Source organism: Equus asinus, chromosome 20, assembly GCF_041296235.1.
Source record: "Equus asinus isolate D_3611 breed Donkey chromosome 20, EquAss-T2T_v2, whole genome shotgun sequence".
Lineage (NCBI taxonomy): Eukaryota > Metazoa > Chordata > Mammalia > Perissodactyla > Equidae > Equus > Equus asinus.
This window is the reverse complement of record NC_091809.1, coordinates 92,394,269-92,415,644: the sequence shown is the minus strand read 5'-3', so window position 1 is coordinate 92,415,644 and position 21,376 is coordinate 92,394,269. Positions and strand designations below refer to the sequence as shown.

Below are 21,376 nucleotides of genomic sequence, written 5' to 3'. Positions count from 1 at the left end.
CCAGGAATACACCTGTAGTTGAATAAGTTGGATTTATTACTTCTTGTAGCAAGGGAGAATACACACCGTGGGGCAGCAGGTGGCATCTCAGTAAGAGTGTGTTAGAAAAATTTTTTTTTTTGAGGAAGATTAGCCCTGAGCTAACTGCTGCCAATCCTCCTCTTTTTCTGAGGAAGCCTGGCCCTGAGCTAACATCCATGCCCATCTTCCTCTACTTTATATGTGGGACACCTACCACAGTGTGGCTTGCCAAGCGGTGCTGTGTACGCACCCGGGATCTGAACTGGGGAACCCCAGACTGCCAAAGCAGAACGTGCGAACTTAACCGCTGTACCACTGGGCCAGCCCCAGAAAAATCTTATTATAGGATTTGGGTGTGTGTTAGGTGATGATGAGGAAGGTTTAAGGATGTGGGGCTTTACTCTGGATTGGGTGCTGTCAGGAAGTGGGGCAGATTCTATGGCTGGGTATCTTAATAGAGTTTATCTAAAGGGAGAGCAGACTAGAGAAAGGCTAAAGCTGTTAATTGATGAAGCAGCAGTCACTTGTTATCCAGGAATGGAGGCTATTTGATATTTTTTGGCTTAGACAGTATTCATGTTTTGTCTGTGTTTAGGTGGATTACAGAGTGGTCTTACTTTTTTGTCTTGATCCATCGTGGTCACAGAATGGCTTTGTCTGATGTTGATGTTCTGAAATTGCTTATGATTAAGAGGAGAACACCAAGACCTAACTGTGAGTGCCCGGCAAGCTCATAGCAACACCAAGACTTAGCTGATAGTACCAGGCCAGCTTCTGGATGTTGGAGGCTGCTTTTCTTGTTCTCTGATATGATTTGTAGGTTTCAGTCAGCACTGATGGTACTTAGTAGAAGATGTTACCTATTTCTGTTTCCCAGTGCTTTCAAGCAGAGGCTGTAAGATACGTAATTATAAGTCTTGAATAAGGCCAGGTGTGGTAAGTGCAATTAAAGAGGTTCAAGCAGTGTGTTCTAGGTGCATGGGGGTGACATGAGAAAATGCTTTGGAGGTGAAGGCAGTATTTGGCCTGGGCCTTGGAGGATAGGCTGGGTTAGATATGTGGAGTTAAAGAGAAAAGAAAAACCATCAGAGTAAGCAGAAAGCAAAGGCTTCGAGGCAAGAAATCGCAAGGCTGGCTCCAAGCACAGTGAAAAGTGTAGTTAGGCTGAATCAAGAGTATGTAATGGGAAGGAAGTATGAAGAGGTACTTTTGGACTAGATTATGGAATTGTTTAGGAATTCAGTTTGTAAGGGAAGGAAAATCAGAATTTGTTAAATACCTGCTGTGTGTGCTGGGTACTTTGTATATGTCATCTTATTTAATCTGTAATCCTTGTAAAAACCCTGAGAAGTAGGTATCATTATACCCATTTTACAGATGATGAAAATGAGCTCCAAAAAGTTTCATTTAACCTCCATTTAAATGGTTGGAGGAACAGTCAGGATCTTAACTAATAACTGACCAAAAAGATGGTACTCATTTTACTTCCTTTTGCTGCCTCGTATAACACAGCCTCTTGTCATTAGTGGGAACCATTGAGAGCTTTTGATCAGAGAAATGGCAAGACAAGTTAGAATTATGCTTTAGGAAGATTACTCTGGTAACAAAACAGTAATAGTTAACACATACTGAGTATATGGACTAGGACCTGTGCTAAGCAACTTAGACACACAAATGTCTCTTAGGATGAATTGGGAGTGGGGAGATTGGTAAAAAATGAAGAAAAGACCTGGTTAAACTAGTAGAAAACATCAAAGCAGTGGTCAGCAAAGTAGAGTTAGAAGGGGAATGTAACAAGATGGGGGCCCTTGGAGGAGACTAGTGAGGAAGAAACAGTCAGCTGTTGTCTCAGCCTCCGCTTGAAGTAATGTTGAATTAAATATGGCCTCTAGAACTTCCTTAGTATTTCGGGAGAAGCTTACATATCTTAAGGAACTAGTCCATTAAGACCTTTCTTGAACTGCGGTAATCAGAAATATAAACACATCCAGTTCTTTATTGATTTGTTTGCCCTAAGAATGAAATGAAATGCTCCAGATGGTTTAATGTTGCTTTCAGAAAGCTCTTTTGTTAACAGTGCTAGAGTTTTTGTTTTTGTTTTTAGCAATAGGGATGGTTATTAACAAGGGGAAGTAGAGCTTCACTCTGTATCAAATCCATTAAGTTTTTAGTCAAGCTTAAATGATTGCTAAGTGAAATTTTAATTATTAAATAAACCTAAATATGAGGAAAGCTTTCAATAAACAATTGGGATTTAGTCAAGTTCCGTTTTGTAGAATACTTAAGTACATATAGAGATAGTGAACACAGCTGTTTTCTATTTTGGACAGTCTGCAATTTTAATGTTCTCATATCTTTAATGTTCTGATCTCTGTAGCTGCTTTTTTTTTCCTTAAGCAAATCACAAACGGGATTTTTTAAATGTAGCTATAAAGTAGAACATTTATAATAGTGAAAAATAAAAAATAACCTAAATGTTCATCAGCTGGAGAGTGGGTAGATAAACTGTGATGTGGCTGTACGAGGAGGTGCCACATAGCAGTTTGAGTGAGTGAGCTAGTGCTACGTCTGTCAACGTGGATGCATTTCTAGGCAAAATATGTGTCCCCACCTGGAAAAAAGGCAAAAAACAGAAGCTGGAGAAGCATGAGTACAGTGTGATACCATAATATAAAGGTTTTAAAATAAATTTTGGTAAAATATACATAACATTGTAGCTGTTAGGTGTACAGTTCAGTGACATTAAATACATTTGCATTGTTATACAACCATCGCTACCATCCATTCATAATACAAAGTTTTAAAACACTTGACTATACTGTATATTGTTTATGAACACATACTTACGTGCTAAAGTCTAAAAGCACACATTCTAATAAGCACCAAATCCAGAGTTGCGGCTATCTCAAGAGGGTGGGAGGGAGAGTATGCAAGGGGCTCCAGTTCCATCTGCATGGTAGGTGGGTATACAAGCGCTCGTATGTTATCATCCATACTTTTTTGTACACTTGGAATATTTCATTTTAAAAATTTCTTTTTTAAAAAATAATTTCAACTAGGCGTCTCTAAGTGTTCATGGTCATGGACTTTTTAAACATTCTGGGCTGTTCAGTTCTAAGAAACATAATGGTACCAAGATCCAAGAGGTGAGATTGCTCCCTGTTGAGGACAGTTAATTTAGGAAAAGAAAAATCTCTTCCAAATTCAGCGTTCTGACCCCAGCCTGCCATCTCAAGTGTACCCTTGGTCACAGGTGTCAGAGGTTATAGGTCTGAGGCCTAAAGGTCTGAGAGAATGATTCTACAAAGAAAAGAAATACAGGAGGAGAGCAGGTTTTGGAAGGTGGAAATGAGTTTCACTTTTAGGTTTGAGATGATAGACGTACAAAAGGACGTATACGCTAATGCAGTTTAGAGATAAGAGGCAACAGCTTGTAGGAAAGGTCAGCATTAGAGCTATACATTTGGGAAATTATAATGGATACTTTGAGAATGAATGAGTTTGCCAAAGGAAAAAGGATAAAGAAAGAACAGAAGTTGAGACAAAATCTCAGGGAGAGGGGATTAAAGAAGAACCTGAAAGAGATAAGGAGTAGGTTGAGGGATCAGTCAGTGGGGAAAGAAGTCAGGAGAGTGATGTCATAGAGATTAAGGCGGGAAAGTTGACAAGGATTTATTCAGATTAATTCAGTATTTATGGAATGACTAGTAGGTTATTTACTTTTTTATGTTGCAGAGGAGTCTTAAGAGTGAGAACTGAGGAAAAGTCATTGGATTTGATGGTCACGGTACAGTTACCATGTTGCTTTGTAACTATACTTCTTGTCTGTAAACTCTGTAAAGACAGGGACTCTGTCTTATTTATCATTTTAATCTCCATGTCTGCCACAGTGTCTGGCACATTAAGTATTCAGTAGTAAATATGTGAACTACTACACTGAATATAAAATGCTCAGATTTCTCCTAGGATATAAACATATTTTTACCATCTAGTCTGTCTGTTCCATTGCTCTCCAATTCCCTCTCCTACCTTTGAAAATAGTGTTCTCTACTTTTTCAGCACCTCTTTGATTCCAGTCTACAATCTCTTTATCAATAACCTCTTTTGAAATCAGTTTTAATGTTTCTCTCCTTCTTGCCACATTGTGACTCATTCAGTGTTGCTTTTTGAAACCTTGTTATTCTTCCTTTCTTACTCACTCGTTAACTCAATATAAAGAAGACAGTTCTAACAGAGCTGTATGGAGGTGGCATGGGCTTCCTGGAGGGAAATACTGTTTCCTGTTTGATGCTATTCAGCAGAGTTAGGACCACCACTTAAGAGAGCTGAGGGAATTGAACACAAATGGTTAGACTAGATGACTCCAAAAAGAAATTACAGCTTTATTGAGATATAATTCACATGCCATGCAATTTACCTATTTAAAGTATACTGTCAGTGGTTTTTAATATAGTCACAGAGTTGTGCAACCGTCACCACAATCAATTTCAGAACATTTTTATCACTCTCCCTCAAACAAAAACCATACCCATTAACAGTCACTCTCCTTCCCATTCCCCCAACCCTAAGCAACCACTAATCTGCTGTCTGTCTCTGTAGATTTGCCTATTCGGGACATTTCATATTAATGGAATCATATAATATGTGGTTTTGCATGACTAGCTTTTTTTCATTTAGCATTATATTCTCAGAGTTCATCAGTACTTCCTTCCTTTTTATGGCCAAATGATATTCCATTGTATGGATATACCACATTTTGTCTATCCATTCATTAGTGATGGACATTTGGCTATTATGAATAATACTGCTATGAACATTTGTGTACAAGTTTTTGTGTGAGCATATTCTTCTTGGGTGTATACCTAAGAGTAGAATTGCTGGATCATATGGAAACTTTACCCTTGTGAGGAACTGCCAGACTGTTTTTGAAAGTGGCTGCACTGTTTTACATTCCCACCAGTGGAGTATGATAGTTCCATTTTCTTGACCTTCTTGCCAACACTTTTTATTGTCTGTCTTTTTGATTATAGCACCCTAATGGGTGTAAATTAGTATCTTGTTGTGGATTTGACTTACATTTCCTTGATGGCTGGTGGTGTTGAACAAATTTTCTTGTGCTTCTTGGCCATTTATATATCTTCTTTGGAGAAATGTCTGTTAAGATCTTTTGTTCATTTTCAATTGGGTTATTTGTCTTTTTATTGTTGAGTGGTAAGAGTTCTTTATATAATTTGGATACTAGATCCTTATCAGATATATGATTTGCAAATATTTTCTTGCATTCAGTGGGTTGTCTTCATTTTCTTGATGGTGTCCTTTGCAGCACAAAAGTTTTAAAATTTGATGAAGTCCAGTATACCTATTTTTTCTTTGGTTGCTTGTGCTTTTGGTGTCATATCTAAGAAAATGTTATCTAACCCAAGGTCACAAAAATTTATGTCTGTTTTCTTCTTAGAATTTTATGGTTTTAGCTCTTACATTTACGTCTTTAATCCATTTTGAGCTAATTTTTAAAAATTTAGTATGGTGTGAGGTAGGGGTCCATGCTTTTGCATGTACATATCTAGTTGTCCCCATACCATTTGTTGAGAGACTGGATGACTTTTAAGTTTCCTTCTAACTCTGAAGATTCTATGATGCTTTGTAGTATATTGGTTTCTTTTATTGTCTAATCAGGTGGACAGTCAAGATTTCATGTAGTGGCCATCCTTCTCCCAAGAATACATTATGTCTAAAAACAGGGATTGCTGTTAGTCTTTTATCAGTTTCTTCTGGACTTCTCAGTTGCTTTCAATTTTATCCTCCTTTGACTTTTATGATGCTAGTTTGCTTCTGGACCTCTTTGACAAGCTCAGTTTTCTTTTCTTCCTCTTGTTTACATGTAAGTTCACATACCCTCCAGCCTTTTTGGTATGTGAACCATTCACTCACTTATTTTTAATTAGCTTTGTCATGTAGGTAGCTTAGAATTTCTTCTCAAGCTTAACTACAGTCTAATAAAAATTCCCTCTGAATGTGCCACCAACACCTGGAATTGAACATGTGAAAAATGTACTCAGTCTGCCCCTAACATAAGCCCTTCCGGTTTTCCTCATTGTCTTCTCATATCTTAAAGTGACCCTCGAGTTTTCTGACCCTCTCCTCCATTAGCTCTCTATTCTGTTCAGTATTAAATGCTACTAATCATTACATGGTAAGAGCCCTTGGACCTATCCTTTCCTTTTTGCAGCTATAGCATGCACCTCAGGCCCTTGCATCTCAGAGCTAAATTATTGCCTTTTTGCTGATTTCCCAGACCCTAGTTTCTTTCTCTCTGCGGTAGGCCCTATACTCAACTGCTAGATCAATCCCCTTCAAACACACCTCTCATTCAGTCATTTCCCTGATCCTAGACTCACAGTATCAAATTTATACACCACAAGTTAGCACTTAAACTCCTCCCACCTCCACTTCCCTCTGCTTTCTCTCATTACTTCCCTAAATGGAGCCAAACTAATTTGGTAGTTAACTTTATTTATTCTTCATTCTTATTTCTTTTCTCATGTCTTTCTCAGTGCATGCATTCTTCTTTCTTCCTGGTGTGCCTTTGCTTCTCTGCTGTTCTGAATCTCGTTCCCTTCAGTGATTGATCTCATTTGACTCCTCTCTTCATTTTTTTTCTTTTTGCATTCTTTCAGTACTTAGACATTTAGTCTAGTAATAAGGTACTTGATACCCTGTCCCTTTTTTGTTGTTGTTTGTTGTTTTGAATATACTAATTTTTAAAAACATTGTTCTATTTGGGAGCTATTGTTTCTATTTCATTTGTGATTCTCCTCCTTTCCCACCTACAGCATAGAGTCCGCAACATAGTAACTGTCCAATAGATCTTCCTGGCTGACAGATCTATACAAGTTTTAGGGGGGATGTGTAATGTTTAGCATTATCATCGTTTTTCAGTTTTAGGAATGCAAAATAATGTCTTTTGTGCCACTACCTGGTTTTGAATTTTTATGTTTTGTTGTATGCCAAGTTTTGAAGACACTGTTCTTAGTACAGTAAAATGAAGTTCAATAACATATTACTACAAATATTAAATCTAGTTTATTGAAAGTAGCCACCTGATATATCAGATTCTCTCAAGAGAAAAGATAGCTTCTTGGATGCTAGCTAGGTAGTTTTTTGTTTGTTTTTTGCTGAGGAACATTAGCCCTGAGCTAACATCTGTGCCAGTCTTCCTCTGCTTTTATATGTGAGTTGCTGCCATAGCATGAGTGATGAGTGATGTAGGTCCTTGCCCAGGATCCGAACCCACGAACTGGGGCCACCGAAGCAGAATGCACCGAACTTAACCACTACGCCACAGGGTCAGCCCTGAGCTAGGCAGTTTTTGAAGATGCTTTAAAGCCTTAAAGCCAGTGCTCACTGTTTAATGTATTAAGATCTTCGGCAATTTAATAGCAACGTAGTCACCAGCACACAGAATAAGGAGTGGTGACCTGGTTTTCTCCTTCTGTCTGAAGCTGTGCTTCTGTTGCTAACCTGCTCTTAAAAAGAAGCATTTCTTCTCATAATTTCCATGTCATCCAAAGTCAATATTAGGAGAGAAATGAGGATTTTTGGAGTGGAGCTTGGCTGAGAGAGGATACAAGGCAGAAGGCAGCTCTCAGGCCAGTGGCTCGCTGTCTTACCTTCCTGCCTGTGCATCCACCTTCTTTCTTATCTCAGGAGCAGAGAGTTGACTTAAGATAGTCCCCAGTTCATGACACCTGATTAATGTCATCAGTGAAAGATTCCTTTCTTGTGTTGTTCTTTCCTTTTAAACTCTTTATTTTCGATCCACATGCCCATTCCCTTCCCCCTTCACGTGCACTCACTCCAACGTTTGTGTTTTATGTCCTTATACCTACATATTTGCTTGAAAGATACATAGTACGATTATGGTGTGTCTTCAGCTTACAGAATGGTATTTACTTATTTTTTTTACTCTATACTGTGCTTTTTAAGATATGTTCATGTTGCTGTAGGTACTTCTAAAGTGTGATTTCTAAAAGCTACATAGAGTTCCATATTTGTGTCCACTCCATTTTGATTTTATAGTCTTCCAGTTATAGAAATCAAAGTTACTTCAAGCTCCCTGGTACAACATCATCACAGTGAACATCCTCGCACACTTCTATAAAGTCTGTAATTCAAATTTGGATATACACAGCCTTATTTGAGAATTTCTCCACCAGAGTGGGATCACTGGATCATAGGGCATAGACATATTTAATGTCCCTAAGTACAGCCAAATCACTTAGCAAAATGGGTCTATCAGTTTACATTCTCAGAGTGCTTGAGAGTTCTTGCCTTCCCACATCTTTACCAACCCTTGCTATTATCCACCATTCTAATTTTAGCCCTTTGGAGAGGTTTAAGTGCTATCCCATTGTTTTAATTTGTATTTTACTTGTTGGTTTTACTTTGAATTTGATCATCTCTTTATATACTTGTTAACCATTTAAGTTTCTCTTTCTGAGTTCCCTACTCATGTCTTTTGACCATTTTTTTATTGGGTTTCCTGTGAGATTCATATCAAATTGTAGGAATTCCTTGTCTATTATAGAGATTTAATCCCTTGTCAATTTTAGATGTTGCACAAACTTTTCCTTGTCTATCTTCTATATTAATTCTGTTCATGGTATTCTTTATTGAACAGAAATCCTTAATTTTGTTGAAATCCAACAGTTTTTCACTGTATAGTTTCTTTTGTTTTGTGTTGTTTTGATGAGGAAAATTGGCCCTGAGCTAACATCTGTTGCCAATCTTCCTCTTTTTGCCTGAGGAAGACTGTCCCTGGGCTAACCTCTGTGCCAGTCTTCTTCTACTTTACATGTGGGACGCCACCACAGCATGGCTTGATGAGTGGTGTGTAGGTCCATGCCTGGGATCTGACCCACGAACCCCGGGCCACTGAAGTGGAACATGTGAACTTAACCACGACAGCACCAGGGTGGCCTCTCTAGTTTCTATTTTTAGAGTCTGATTTATGAAGTCTTTCTGCTCTCTAGTGTTTTCTGCTCTCTAGTGTTATCTCCCAGTGGTTTTTCCACACAAACCTGTTTACATGGCCTTTTGAAGGGATGTCTTTCTTTTCTTTTCCACCTATGGCTTTCAAGGAGGCTTGGCAGTAGATGATAATGTTTGGCTGCTCCTGATGGAGGAAAAACGCAAGAAAATTGATGTGCCCTCCTTTCTCTAAGCCTTCTGCTTCCACTCACAGGGATGAGCCCCTGTGACCCTGTTGGCACTGCATGAATCCTATCTGCTCAGCTACCCAAGCTCAGTACTCAGAATCTTCTTCCAAGCAATTTGGAATTATCACTAGTCTCTGCTGGCCTCTTGAAGAACATGCAAATAGAGGGGTTTTGGGATGAACATCTTCTTCCATGTTCACAAAGAAGCTAAAGTGGTCTGCAGAGAAAGGAGAATGAAGAAGATATGCACAGAAAGAGGCCTTATGGCCCCATAGAGAGTGAGAAAGATTGAGCTAGAATGTGAGAGTAGCTGTCCTAGATCCTGATGGCTTTCCAGTTTCTGATTCTATTCTCTTCTGAGACCAGATTGCATTTCCTTATCTGTATTGGAGGTGGCTAACTGCTGTAACAGATATACTCCAAAGTGTATAATGGCCCTAAGACAATAGAGGTTTATTTTTCACTCACATAAACAGGTCCACATGGTTCTAAGTTGGTGGAGTGGCACCAGTGGAGGGCTCTGTGCCACACAGTTATTCAGGAACCCAGGTTACTGGAAAGCTCTGCCACTTTCACCACATAACTTCCAAGGTCTCCCTAGGTGTCAGCATCCAGTCTGCAGAAGGGAAATGAACGTGGAGTTAAGTGCATGGGCAGTTTTATAGGCCAGGCCTTGAACTAGCACATATCACTCACATTCCTTTGGCTGGAACTCAGTCACATGGCTTCATTTAACTGTATGGGAAGCTGAAAAATGTCATTTGTGTGACAGGTGTGGACCCAAAAGGAAGAGAAAATGGGTTTGGTGAACAGTTAGAGATTGCCACATCATATTATCTGTGTGATACCTCTATATCCTTCTAATTAAGTTCTCATTTTTTCTCATACTTGAATTGGCTTCTGTTATTTGTACCTCAGTACGTGAGATGTTTTCATGATAACCATATTTAAAATAGTAGAAGAAATAAAGACTGATTAATTTCTTTTCTCAGGAAAGTTGGGTCGATTTCCACCTATGATGCATCATCACCAGGCACCCTCAGATGGCCAGAGCCCTGGGGCTCGTTTCCAGAGGTCTCACCTTGCAGAGGCATTTGCAAAGGCCAAAGGATCAGGTGGAGGCATTGGAGGAGGAGGTAGTGGAAGAGGCCTGATGGGGCAGATAATTCCCATCTATGGTTTTGGGATTTTTCTGTATATACTGTACATTCTATTTAAGGTGAGTGGAATCATCTTGATCATATTACATCAATGAAAATCTAATATCATTGTAATAAAAATCATTGTCGGCATTAAAACCCTTTACAGTTCATAACCCTTTTTCAAATCCATCATCTCTTTAAACTTTGCCTCCTCTTTATGAGGTACTTAGGATAGCTCTTATCTCAGTTTTACAGATGAGAAAATCTTCACTCAGAGCTTAAATGATTGGCCCCAGAATTCATAACTGAAACTGCAAATCAGGATTTGAACCGGGATCTTCTAGTTCCTGATTCAGTGAGCAATAAAGTTCAAGGCCCCCTCCCCCAATTTTTTTTGACTGGACATTTTTGCAAGCTGAAAAGGCGTAAAGATGTTCTAAGAACTTTTTTATTAGGATTGGCATAGTGATTTCCATGAAGCTACTATGAGGCCATATAAGGACTGCCAATACCACTTTATCCTTCTTTCCCTCCAGGAGTGTGAAGTGCTGTTTTTAACATCATTTCCAGTAATTCTCCTGAAACAGGACTGCCACATCCTGAAACTAAGCCTGATATTTCCTAGCTCTGGGGAGACATGGTTGGGTCCTTTAAAAGCAGACTCCCAGTTAAGTTCCACCTCCAGGCAGGCTTTGGCAGGCCATGGGTCTGGGCACTGTGAAGTGGAGGTAGGAGCGTCACTTTCCCCTTCTAACTAGATAAGAGGTGAGTTCCTTCTTGCCCAGGAATTCTGCAGGCAGCCTGAGTTGAGTCTTGGATGAGCATGGACAAGGCAGACGACCTATAAAGAGATATTTTTTTCCTTGTGCCTTGATAATGTTTTACATATAAACTTTCTGTTGGCTTTTTTTTTTTTTGAGATGTTTCTCTGATGTTGCTATTTGGTTTAATTTCTGGCTTAATTTTTGTCCCCCAACCTTTTTTCCCTTCATTTACTATGAGGGGTTCTGTGACTTTGAGGTTCTGAGCTGCTGTTGATGTGTGCTGTACCTCCTTCAATTCTCAGCTCTCCAAGGGGAAGACTGCTGCAGAGGATCGGAAATGCTCCACTGCCACACCTGGAAATACCCACAGGAAAATTAGTGAGTGCCCTTTCTGGTATATTCACAAGGTTGGAGTCAGACAGCTCTAATACAGCCAGAGGGACACTCTGTGGATATGTCTTAAAAGCATTTCTCAAAAGTTGCCCCAAATTAATCTGATGCCATTTTTACCTTACTTCTGGGAATTCTCAAAAGTTTCCATATTGATGTTGGCCTTTTAAGGGAGAGAGAGTTACAAAAAGTACAAGACCGCCAGTTCTCTTTTTTATATGTTAGCAAATTAATATTTCACATTTTGAATGGGTTACTTCTCATTTCCAGACTTCAGAATATTGGTAGCAAATATCTTTATTTCACAGAGGGAAAATGGAGAGATCAAGTCATTGCTGAAGTCAGTTATTAGATCTAGGGACAGAGTTTAACACTTCAGACTCTTGAAACATGGTCATCAAATATTTACTGATCAACTGGAATGTTCTGTGCTCGCTGAGGAAATGAAATGTACATGGCATGGCCCTTCCCTCTAAGAATTTATAGTCTAGGATGGATGTTAGGAAAAATAACTTGTGAAAGAAGAAGAAACTATAGAAAGAAGGGATTTGGTGAAAGCCTTATAGGAAATCACATCTAGCTGGGTGGCTGTGGAGGAGGGCCTGACAGATAGATGGGATGGCTTGAGTAACACACAGCCTGACACCAGGCAGCTGTGGGAAAGAAGGCCTGAAGAGTAGGTAGGTTAAGCCATGTTGTTGAAGGCCTTGGAAGCCTAACTGCTTTATCCTGGGGTTAATGAAATCTCAGAGGATTTTAAAAGAAAGACATCAGCAAAATGAAGTGAGGCTGGACCACTTGAGGCATCTGCCCTTGGCCCATAATTGCTTTTTGGATTTACTCTGGATTCTCTGTGGAAGAAGATGTCCCAGTCACATTCTACCTTCCTTTTGGAGATCTTAACTGTTCAGAGAATCCTTTAAGAAAGCTGCTGTGCTCTTAATTGAGATAGTGTGTAACTAACAGTGATGGTAAATGCATTGGTAAAACAATTTTTGAAAGGTTTGTAGACTCTTTAAAGAGCAGCAAATTCTGTGTCTTGTCACATAATGCATTTAAAACAAAAAGAAGTACAGTCATGCGTCACTGAGAGATTCTTAGAAATGCATTATTAGGCAATTTCGTCACTGTGTGAACATCGTAGAGTGTACTGACACAAACCTAGATGGTATAGCCTACTACACGCCTGGGCTATATGGTACTCATCTTAGGGACCACCGTCATATATGCAGTTCATTATTGACCTGAGTGTCATTTTGTGGCACGTGACTGTAAATACAATGAATTCCTAAGAGCAGCTGCTTTATAATGTAGTAGCAGTTATATCAGCTTATTATCCTTCAATTTTTAATCATGCAGAAAATAAAAATAACCTAAGCATTTATGTCCTCTAGACACTTTACAAATATTAACTGCTTGAAGAAGAATTTGTTCCAGAAGTATTAAAAGGCCTTTGAAAAATTACATTTTACAATGACCCTCTAAGTGTATCTGGATAGAATAGTACTTGGTTATGAAACAGAAAAACTAGATTATCTACATAATGAACAACGTCTTATTTTCTTACTGCCTAGTTCCTTTCCTGGTTCATTTCGTGTACTGATTGAGTGATTTATTTTTTATGTTCTATTTTTAGGGTCTTGATGTTAGTTTCAGTAGATAGATGTGGTTTCTACTGACCCTTGTTGAGAAAACTACTTCTGGGAATCAAGGTTACACCGCTTCATCCCAGGTGACTAGGTCAGAAAACCTTGGGCAGGGAGGTTTCTAGTTCAAGGCTTCCTCTACTGAAGGAGTGTAACATTTAAACTATTATCTTCCAGTTGTTTTCAAACCTTAGGTTCAGGTAAAATATTGCTCATTTCAGGGTCTTCACTCCTTTTCTAAAGCACCTTATAGGTTTGGTACTTTACCCTCAAGCATCATTTGGATTAGAAAGGGTAAGTTTATCTTCGTCATTTCTTCTTGGGTGACTGTGTAAGGGTGTGCTTTTCACCCTTGGTATTTTCTTAGCTTATCTTTCTTAGTATTTCTGTGTGTAAGAGAGAGTGATTTATTCGTCAGTTGCTAAATATGTGTCCTTTAGGTCTCGCAGCACAGACCTCAGTGCCCTTTGTGTGCTGATTGGATCAGTGGGAGTGACTCTCTGTCTCTTCTCTGAGTCTCAGGACCAGCCTGGATTATTGTAGAGTGTTACAGCCAGCCATGTTTCAGAAAAGAGCTTAGGGAGTTGTGTGTGATGGTTCTTAGATTGATGCTTATTTTTCAGCCAATTTTGAGCTTGTTCAACTACAGGAAAAACTGAAAGAGACAGAAGAAGCCATGGAAAAATTAATCAACAGAGTGGGACCTAATGGTGAAAGGTAGGTTTTCACATAACAGGACTTAGGCTATTTCCCCTTTAGAGAATCAATTCAAAATTTTGCTTTTCTTTGATTTCTGGGCCACTTTTTTTTTTCTTTCCCTGAGGAAGATTCACCCTGAGCTAACATCTGTTGCCAATCTTCCTTGTTTTGCTTGAGGAAGATTTGCCCTGAGCTAACATCTCTTCCAGTCTTCCTCTGTTTTGTATATGGGTTGCCACCTCAGCATGGCTGCCAATAAATGGTGTAGGTCTGCACCTGGGAACCAAACCTGGACCGCTGAAGTGGAGCATGCTGAACTTAACCACTAGGACATGGGGCTGGCACCTGGGCCACTTTTATATAGTTGTTAACTTATTTGTCATTTACATATTATTTCTCACTTAACATTTCCGTTTTCGTGCTATCAAGCAATCTCAGTTTATAAGAGTGTATCTTCTGGGTTGTGGACATTATTGTGAGAGCAAATTTGTGAGCATATCCTGCCGGGTGAAATAACTGGGTGTTAAGGCAGACAGTTTCCTAGCTGTCTAAAAAAGGCATAATTTTAAGTAGAACCAGATTATTAAATATGTGCTTTCTATTTGAGACAAAATGAGAGAAGAGAGCAAGTCTGATCAGATTAGGCATTTGTGTTCTGTGTCAACTATGCCATAACAGAATCAGACATATAAAGTATGTATCAGGAGCCAAACTAGCCCTTTAGGATGCCCCACAGGAAAGACTTACTTCTCTTGCTAAAGGGCTGGTCACAGATTGAAGAGGTAGGTGGTTGATGGAAGTGGGCAACAATTAAGAAAACATGCATGTAGGAAGGTCAGGAAGGAAAAACCAGAATGTGAGATTGAGAACAAGGACAGATTCAGTTTGAGCTGGGCCTTCTGACAAGAATGGAGGAAGAACTGGAGGTGAGAAACAAAATCCCTTGCCGAAAGAAGTGTTGAAAGGTCCTTGCTATAGCTCCATGGGCTCCCTGTGGAGTCTTTGCCCCAGAAAACTGCTGCTCCACCTTGGCCCCTTCTGTTTGCCATCCTTGGTGGTACTAGTGCCATGCCCCTTTCTCTGCTCGCTGGCCCCAGCCCTACCCATCTTTGGCTGGATAAGAGAAGAGTGAACACACTCAGATTGCAGCCTCTTTACTTGGCTTTTCCCTGCAATGTCTACAGTGCTGCTGAAATGACATTTATGAGGATGAACCTTACCTGTCTGGGCCCAGGAGCCTTGACCTTCTTTTGGTCCAGAAAGCAGAGTGACTACCTAGACTGTTCCCCAAAGTGGTAAGGTATATGTGCATAGCTATACATGAGAATGTCTGTGTGAGTGTATAATAATATTAGATATTTATTGAACCCTTACTGAGGACCAAGCTCTGAGCTAAATTTTTCATATACATTATCTAATGTATAAATATTTGTATGAGTGTGACTGAACCATGTTGTGGCCTTTTCTGGCCTTACCCTATACCACTCACAGTCTGGGTGGAGAGCTACCAGGCATTTATAGACCCTCATGCCTCAAAAAATATCTGTACCCTGGCTGTGGTCCATTCAAAGCCCAGGCCATGCCTAAGGATCATGAAAACCATAGATGAATACCTGTGGGCAGGACCTCCCACCTGGGAGACCCAACCCTGGGCCTTGTATAAGAAACCACATGAAGATATCATCTCACTATTACTCACTGCTAGTCAGAGTCCCTTAGCTCAAATCAAATAACCCCACCATCTAACCCACGCATAGCATCTGTCCATTGTCTAAGCCAGAGACGCAGCACTGTAACCTCTAACTACTGTCTGTCCTCTTTGTGCTGGATTACTTCTCTGTATTTTATGTACAAAGACAGAGGAGTTGTCCCCGCCCTGCAGCTGGAGTTGTGCCATCCCATTGTTTCTGGGGCTGCTGGTCCTAGCTCAGAACGTTTACCTCTTATAAGATGCTGAGGTGTGGACTTGTCGAGAGCATATTGATTCCAGCCTGCCACATGGCAATGATTGTGTAAAACGTTTTCCACAGTATCTCTCGGGAACTGGGGAGCTGCTCCCATCCACTGAAGAGAACATGGCTTGTGGCTCTCTTTCTCACACCTCTCATTTTCTATTCCATAGGGATGTGACTTTCTCTCTGACACTCCTCACTCTAACACCTTTTATCCTCACGGTAGGCCCTGTGAGACTTCAGCCCTCGAAGCTGCAAGGACCAGCAGCCGTGTTTCCCACTGTCTCCTGTTTACCCTTAGATCCTTTCTCCTCAGCTGCTGTGGCGTTTGTTCTTCTTTGCGTCTGTGCTTGTATGATTATTGCAAGAGCCCAGAAAACCCTACTATTTTTTCTCTCAGATAAAGATTTTATCATACCTCCAGGCTTCTGGGGGTCAAGGAGAGGATTTAAGACAAAGAAGACAGGTTCATCTACAGCCTTCTAAGTCCTTTTATATAATATTCACTCTATAGCTACAAGATTTTGTTTAAAATTTCAGAAATATGCAGTTTCTGAAACTTCATTTTAATGCTTATGTAAGAATCAAAACATTGGAAAGTTTTTAATATTGTCTAATAACTTTTCAGACAGCTTTTGCCTGTGAGTGATATATGTCTGTACACGTGTTTAAATAATGAAGGCTTTTGGAAGGTTGGTTTTATGCCATTTTATGTCTGATATTAAGCACAATATCCAGCGCAAGGACACAAAGACTAAGGAAAGGGTCTAGGAATCAAAATTGAGGTGTCCTCATTATTGCAAAATTTCCTTCCAGGCATGTCCAGTTGTAATGGTTCACCTCCCAGAAGCATGGCATGGCCTGAGGGGAGAAGTGAGGGTGCAGCCTCTGGCAGCAGACAGCCCTGGCAGGCATGTTGAGTATGTTTGTAGGTTGGTAGATTTCTAGCATGCTTTGCTGAAATATAAACTCTTTCAAGACAGGCTTAGTCTGTTTTGTTCATTGGGTTCACATGGTAGGTACTGCGTAATACTTATTGTTCAAAAAGAATAGATATTCACTTCTGATACAAGCATTTGTAGATACATTATCAAGGTAGAAGAATAAATCATGGTCATTCCCAGTTGAGATCTTTATCTTCATTTCCTGACCTCTAGATTCAGGGTCATACCTTCCATGTCTCAGGTCCCTACCCTTATCCTTATCAAACAATAAATCTCTCTTGCACAAATGAATGTCCAACCTGGAACTAATCATCTACCCTTAGCTGAACCTACTCTACCTTTACTGTTCCCCATCAGCAAATGGCTCTGCCATCTACTTAGTTACCCAAAGCAGAAATTAGATGTCATCCTTGATTCACCTTTTCCTTCACTTCCCATATCTAATCAATCACCATGTCTTGTCATTTCTTCCTAATTAATAAGTCTGTCTCCCTGCAAAAGACTCTTTAGGTGTATCAGAGCAGGGATTATCCTTCTTATTCCCAGAGCCTAGCACAGGCCAATAGTAGGCTCTAAAAAAGTATTAGTTGAAATGGAAGAAAGAGTGAGTGAACGAATGAATAAATGCCTCTACTTATGTCATAGGTCAGAACTGTCTCATGTGGTTTCTTTTTCTCTAATTTTGCCTCCCTTCACTTCACTTTCTGCTTTCCGAGCAGATGGGTTATGTCTTTTGTTTTAACCCTTCAACAGGTCCCTGTTGCTCATGGTACAGTGCAGAATCTTTAACATGGCTTACATGGTCCTGCGTGACATGGTCCTGCACACCTCTACTGCACCAGTCTCTCTGTGGTCCAGCCACACTGACGACTTGCTGTTCCTCTAAAATACTTGTGCACTTTTGCTTCTAGAACTTTGCGTATGCTTTTTTCCTTTGCTTGGGTGCCCCCTGATCCCCACTCCACACACACTTATTTTAACTCTTGCTTGTCTTATAGGTCTCAACTTAGACATCATTTTCTCTCACACTCCCTCCCTGAACCCAGAACTTGGTTAGGTGTTCCTCCTGTGTGCTCCCACACCACCCAGGTTTGCCAGCTATTGTAAGCATCATATTACTTTCTGTTCATTTGTTAACTTTTCTGTCTTTCCTAATGCCTTGTAACCTTCTTGAGGATAGGGAATTTTCATTGTTCAAATTTGTATTCCTAGTGCTAGCACATGACAATGTCAGTACACGTTGAAGAAATGAATGAGGTAGATCTGAAAAAGTACTTTAAAGCAGGCATTCAGCACTACTTCCTTCTTTGGTACCTATTTTGATTTGCTCTGCTGCTCATACAGCAGCCCTGTATGGTTATCAATGGTGGTGGTATTTTCTCTGTAAGGAAGTGCATCTCAGAGACAAAGTGTGCCCTAGGAACATGTATTTGTTTTCTATGGCTTCTGTGACAAATTATTACAAACTTAATGCCTTAAAATAATACACATTTATTATCTTACAGTTCTGTATGTTAGAAGTCCTACACTGGGCTAAAATCAAAGTGTTGGCAGGACTGCATTCCCTTCTGGAGCTTCTGGGGAAAAATCCATTTCCTTGCCTTTTTTTTTTTCAAGGAAGATTAGCCCTGAGCTAACATCTGCCACCAATCTTCCTCTCTTTGCTGAAGAAGAGTGGCCCTGAGCTAACATCTGTGTCTGTCCATCTTCTTCTACTTTATATGTGGGACGCCTGCCACAGCATGGCTTGATAAGCAGTGCATACGTCTGCACCTGGGATCCGAACCAGCAATCCCCGGGCTGCCAAAGCAGAGCGCATGAATTTAACTGATATGCCACTAGGCCGGCTTGCCTTTTCCAGATTGTAGAAACTGCCCACATTCCTTGGCTCATAGACCCTTTCCTCCATCTTCAAAGCCAGCAACATTGGGTTGAGACCTCCTCACATCATATCTCTGACCTTTTCTGTCTCCTTCTTCTCCTTTTAAGGACCCTAGATTACATTGTGTCCTCCCAGATAATCCAGGATAATCTCTATTTTAAGGCCAGCCAATTTGCAACCTTAATTCCATCTGCAACCTTAAGTCCCCTTACTTATAAGATGATATCATTATAGGTTCCAGGGATTAGGATGTGGACATCTTTGAGGGGCGAGAGGATCTTATTCTGCCTACCACAGAAGGTCTTATGGAAAAGGGGGAATTTGAATAAGCCTTGCAGGATGGAAGGATTTCCTCAGGCAGAGTTTGGGGGGAAAATATTTCAGGGGGAGAGGGTGGTGTAAGCAGCAAACAAGGTAAGAGATTCAAGGCATGTTTAGGGAGCAAAAAGTAATCTAGGTATCTGGAGTGGAGTACAGCAAGGCTGGGGTAAACGGATGGGGAGCTAAGTAATGGGAGAAAAACTAGGAAAGTCAACTGGGGCCAGACTGGAAAGTCCTGAATGGTAGGCTGAGAAGTTTGGAATTCATTGTCTTTATAGTGGGGTGCCTCTGAAGGCTTTTGAGAGAAATATCATGGTCTACTGTGCTTTAGAAAAATAACTCTTATAATGATATGCAGAGCAGCTACATGCTAGAAGGTTATTGAAAAAGTTCTAGCAAAAGGTAATAAATAGGCTGGTAAATAGAAAAGGGGGGCCAAATTAAGGGGACTTCATGGGGGAAAGAAAATCACAGGCTATATCAGGATTCCTTGGTTGCAAGCAGCCAATTCTGGATAGTAAAAATTAGGAGCGGGTGGCAGAATTTATTAGAACAGTATGGGGTAGCTCATAGTATCAAAGGACTAGCTAAAGATCCAGGTTTCAGGAAGAGTGGGAACTAGAGCAGCTCTGGGGATTTAGGGTGCAGGAACAAAGGGACATTCTCTTCAAGGGCTGCTGCCAGCATGAATTAATGTGAAAAATTTTCAGATCAGCCTTTACTATGTTCAAGATCCAGTTTTAGGAGAAAGTACACTTGGCCCAACTTGGGTCCTGTATATGTCACTGAATTAATCACTGCAGCCAAGGAGCTGGAGTGTAATGATTAGCTATGAGCCACATGGTCACCCCTGATGGAGGGGTGAGGGGATGGATGGCTTCTCCCTAATCTGTGCCCTGTGAGCAGAAGAGGGGTTGGTTCCCCAAAGAAAATGACTAACTAGATAAGAATAATGAAGGATAAGAAGAAGATAAAAATGCCTTGAGGCGTATCATGCTGTGTGGCAATAGCCTGCAGTCTTATGCTAATCTGAATTCTGTTCTAACCATGAATGTTTCATTCTCTCGGTGCTTAACTCTTGGATTCAGAATTTGATTATTCCTCTGGGTTTATAGCATTCAAAAATCTGGTGAGGTTATTTCTCAACTTGACCTTTTATTTTTCTAGCATCTTGGAATCTACCGTACCCAACCTCTCCTAGCCTGCCTGTTCATGCATCTGCTCATGATCCTGGGCCCAACCAGGACCTGGGTTTGAAGGGTGCATTTAGGGTTAATTCCAGTGTAGTGGCAAGGTCTCCAGGTGGAAATGCCCTGGAGATAACTGGATTCATGAGACTGGCTTTTGTGTGAAAAGTCAAAATTAGAGGTAGAGTTTGGGCATCATTTGTGTAGAGGTGATGGTTTTATCTGTGATGCTGGGTAAGTTTCCTGAGGGTGTGATTGTAAGAATGGAGCAAGGAGAGTCCTAGGATTGAGCCTTTAGAAAAACTATGTTTTACGAGGTGGAAGGAGGGAAGTGAGCCAGGATTAGAGATACAAGGAATAGTTAAAGAAGTGGAAGGAATATGTAGGGGAGGAAGACATTTCCTCTACCCACCATGGGTTCTGGCTGGAGAACGAATTAAATTCACATGAGACAGAGTAACAGGAGAAAATTAAACAAAGCTTTATAACATGTATACGTGGGAGAGGCTCAGGCAAACTGAGCAACTCGTCAAAATGGCTGAAGGCACCACCTTAAATACCATCTTCAGCTAAAGACAAAGGAGGAGTTGGGGGAGGGGGGAGTGAGTTACAGGAGGTTACCAGACAAGTACAGTAAACAGGAGTAATATTATTATGCAGATTTAAGTCCTTGCCTTCCACATTGATAATAGTTTCTAGAGATAAGGTCATCCCTCCTTCCTGGCACAGAGAGGGAGACACCTTTACAGATGGAGATTTCCTTTACAATGTAAATGTTTCTTAACAAAGGGTAAGTAAATTCCACTTTTCAGAGTCTCTTTCCTGTCTGCAGTTTTCAAAAGTAACCAGCCCAAAATAATCCTCCTGCCAAAGAAACATATCTTGGGGTGGCCAATTCCAGTCCCCCACAAATACAAATGTCTCAATAGCCATGGGAGGAGGATGTTTCAAGGAGCAGATGGTCCACAGTACAGAGAAGTCAAGAAGAGTGAAATGTGAGAAAAAGACTTTTGGACTTGAGAGTAAAGTGGTCATTGATGATTTTCCCAAGTTTTGGTAAAATGGTGGAATGGAAGCCAGATTTCAGGGAGGTGGGAGAAAATGGATGGTAAGGAAATGGGAACCAATCAAACTAGCACATATTTATTGAGCTTACAGTGTTCGTGGCACTGTGCCTTTACAGTTGTGAACTTATCACTGCCCTCCAGGA

General features: G+C 40.4%; 1 protein-coding gene across 3 annotated transcripts in view; it reads left to right on the top strand.

Annotated features, from left to right (window-relative positions):
• Positions 1–21,376, top strand: part of RIC3 (RIC3 acetylcholine receptor chaperone) — a 48,107-nt gene that overhangs the window by 11,798 nt on the left and 14,933 nt on the right. For 2 of the 3 annotated variants that reach the window (XM_070491013.1, XM_070491012.1), the window contains exons 2-4: positions 10,232–10,458; positions 11,448–11,523; positions 13,805–13,898. In XM_070491013.1, the coding sequence (XP_070347114.1) occupies positions 10,232–10,458; positions 11,448–11,523; positions 13,805–13,898 (397 nt within the window). Of the gene's footprint in view, positions 1–10,231; positions 10,459–11,447; positions 11,524–13,804; positions 13,899–13,937; positions 17,880–21,376 lie in introns of those variants that run through there. The other variant, XM_070491014.1, reaches the window with a different exon arrangement.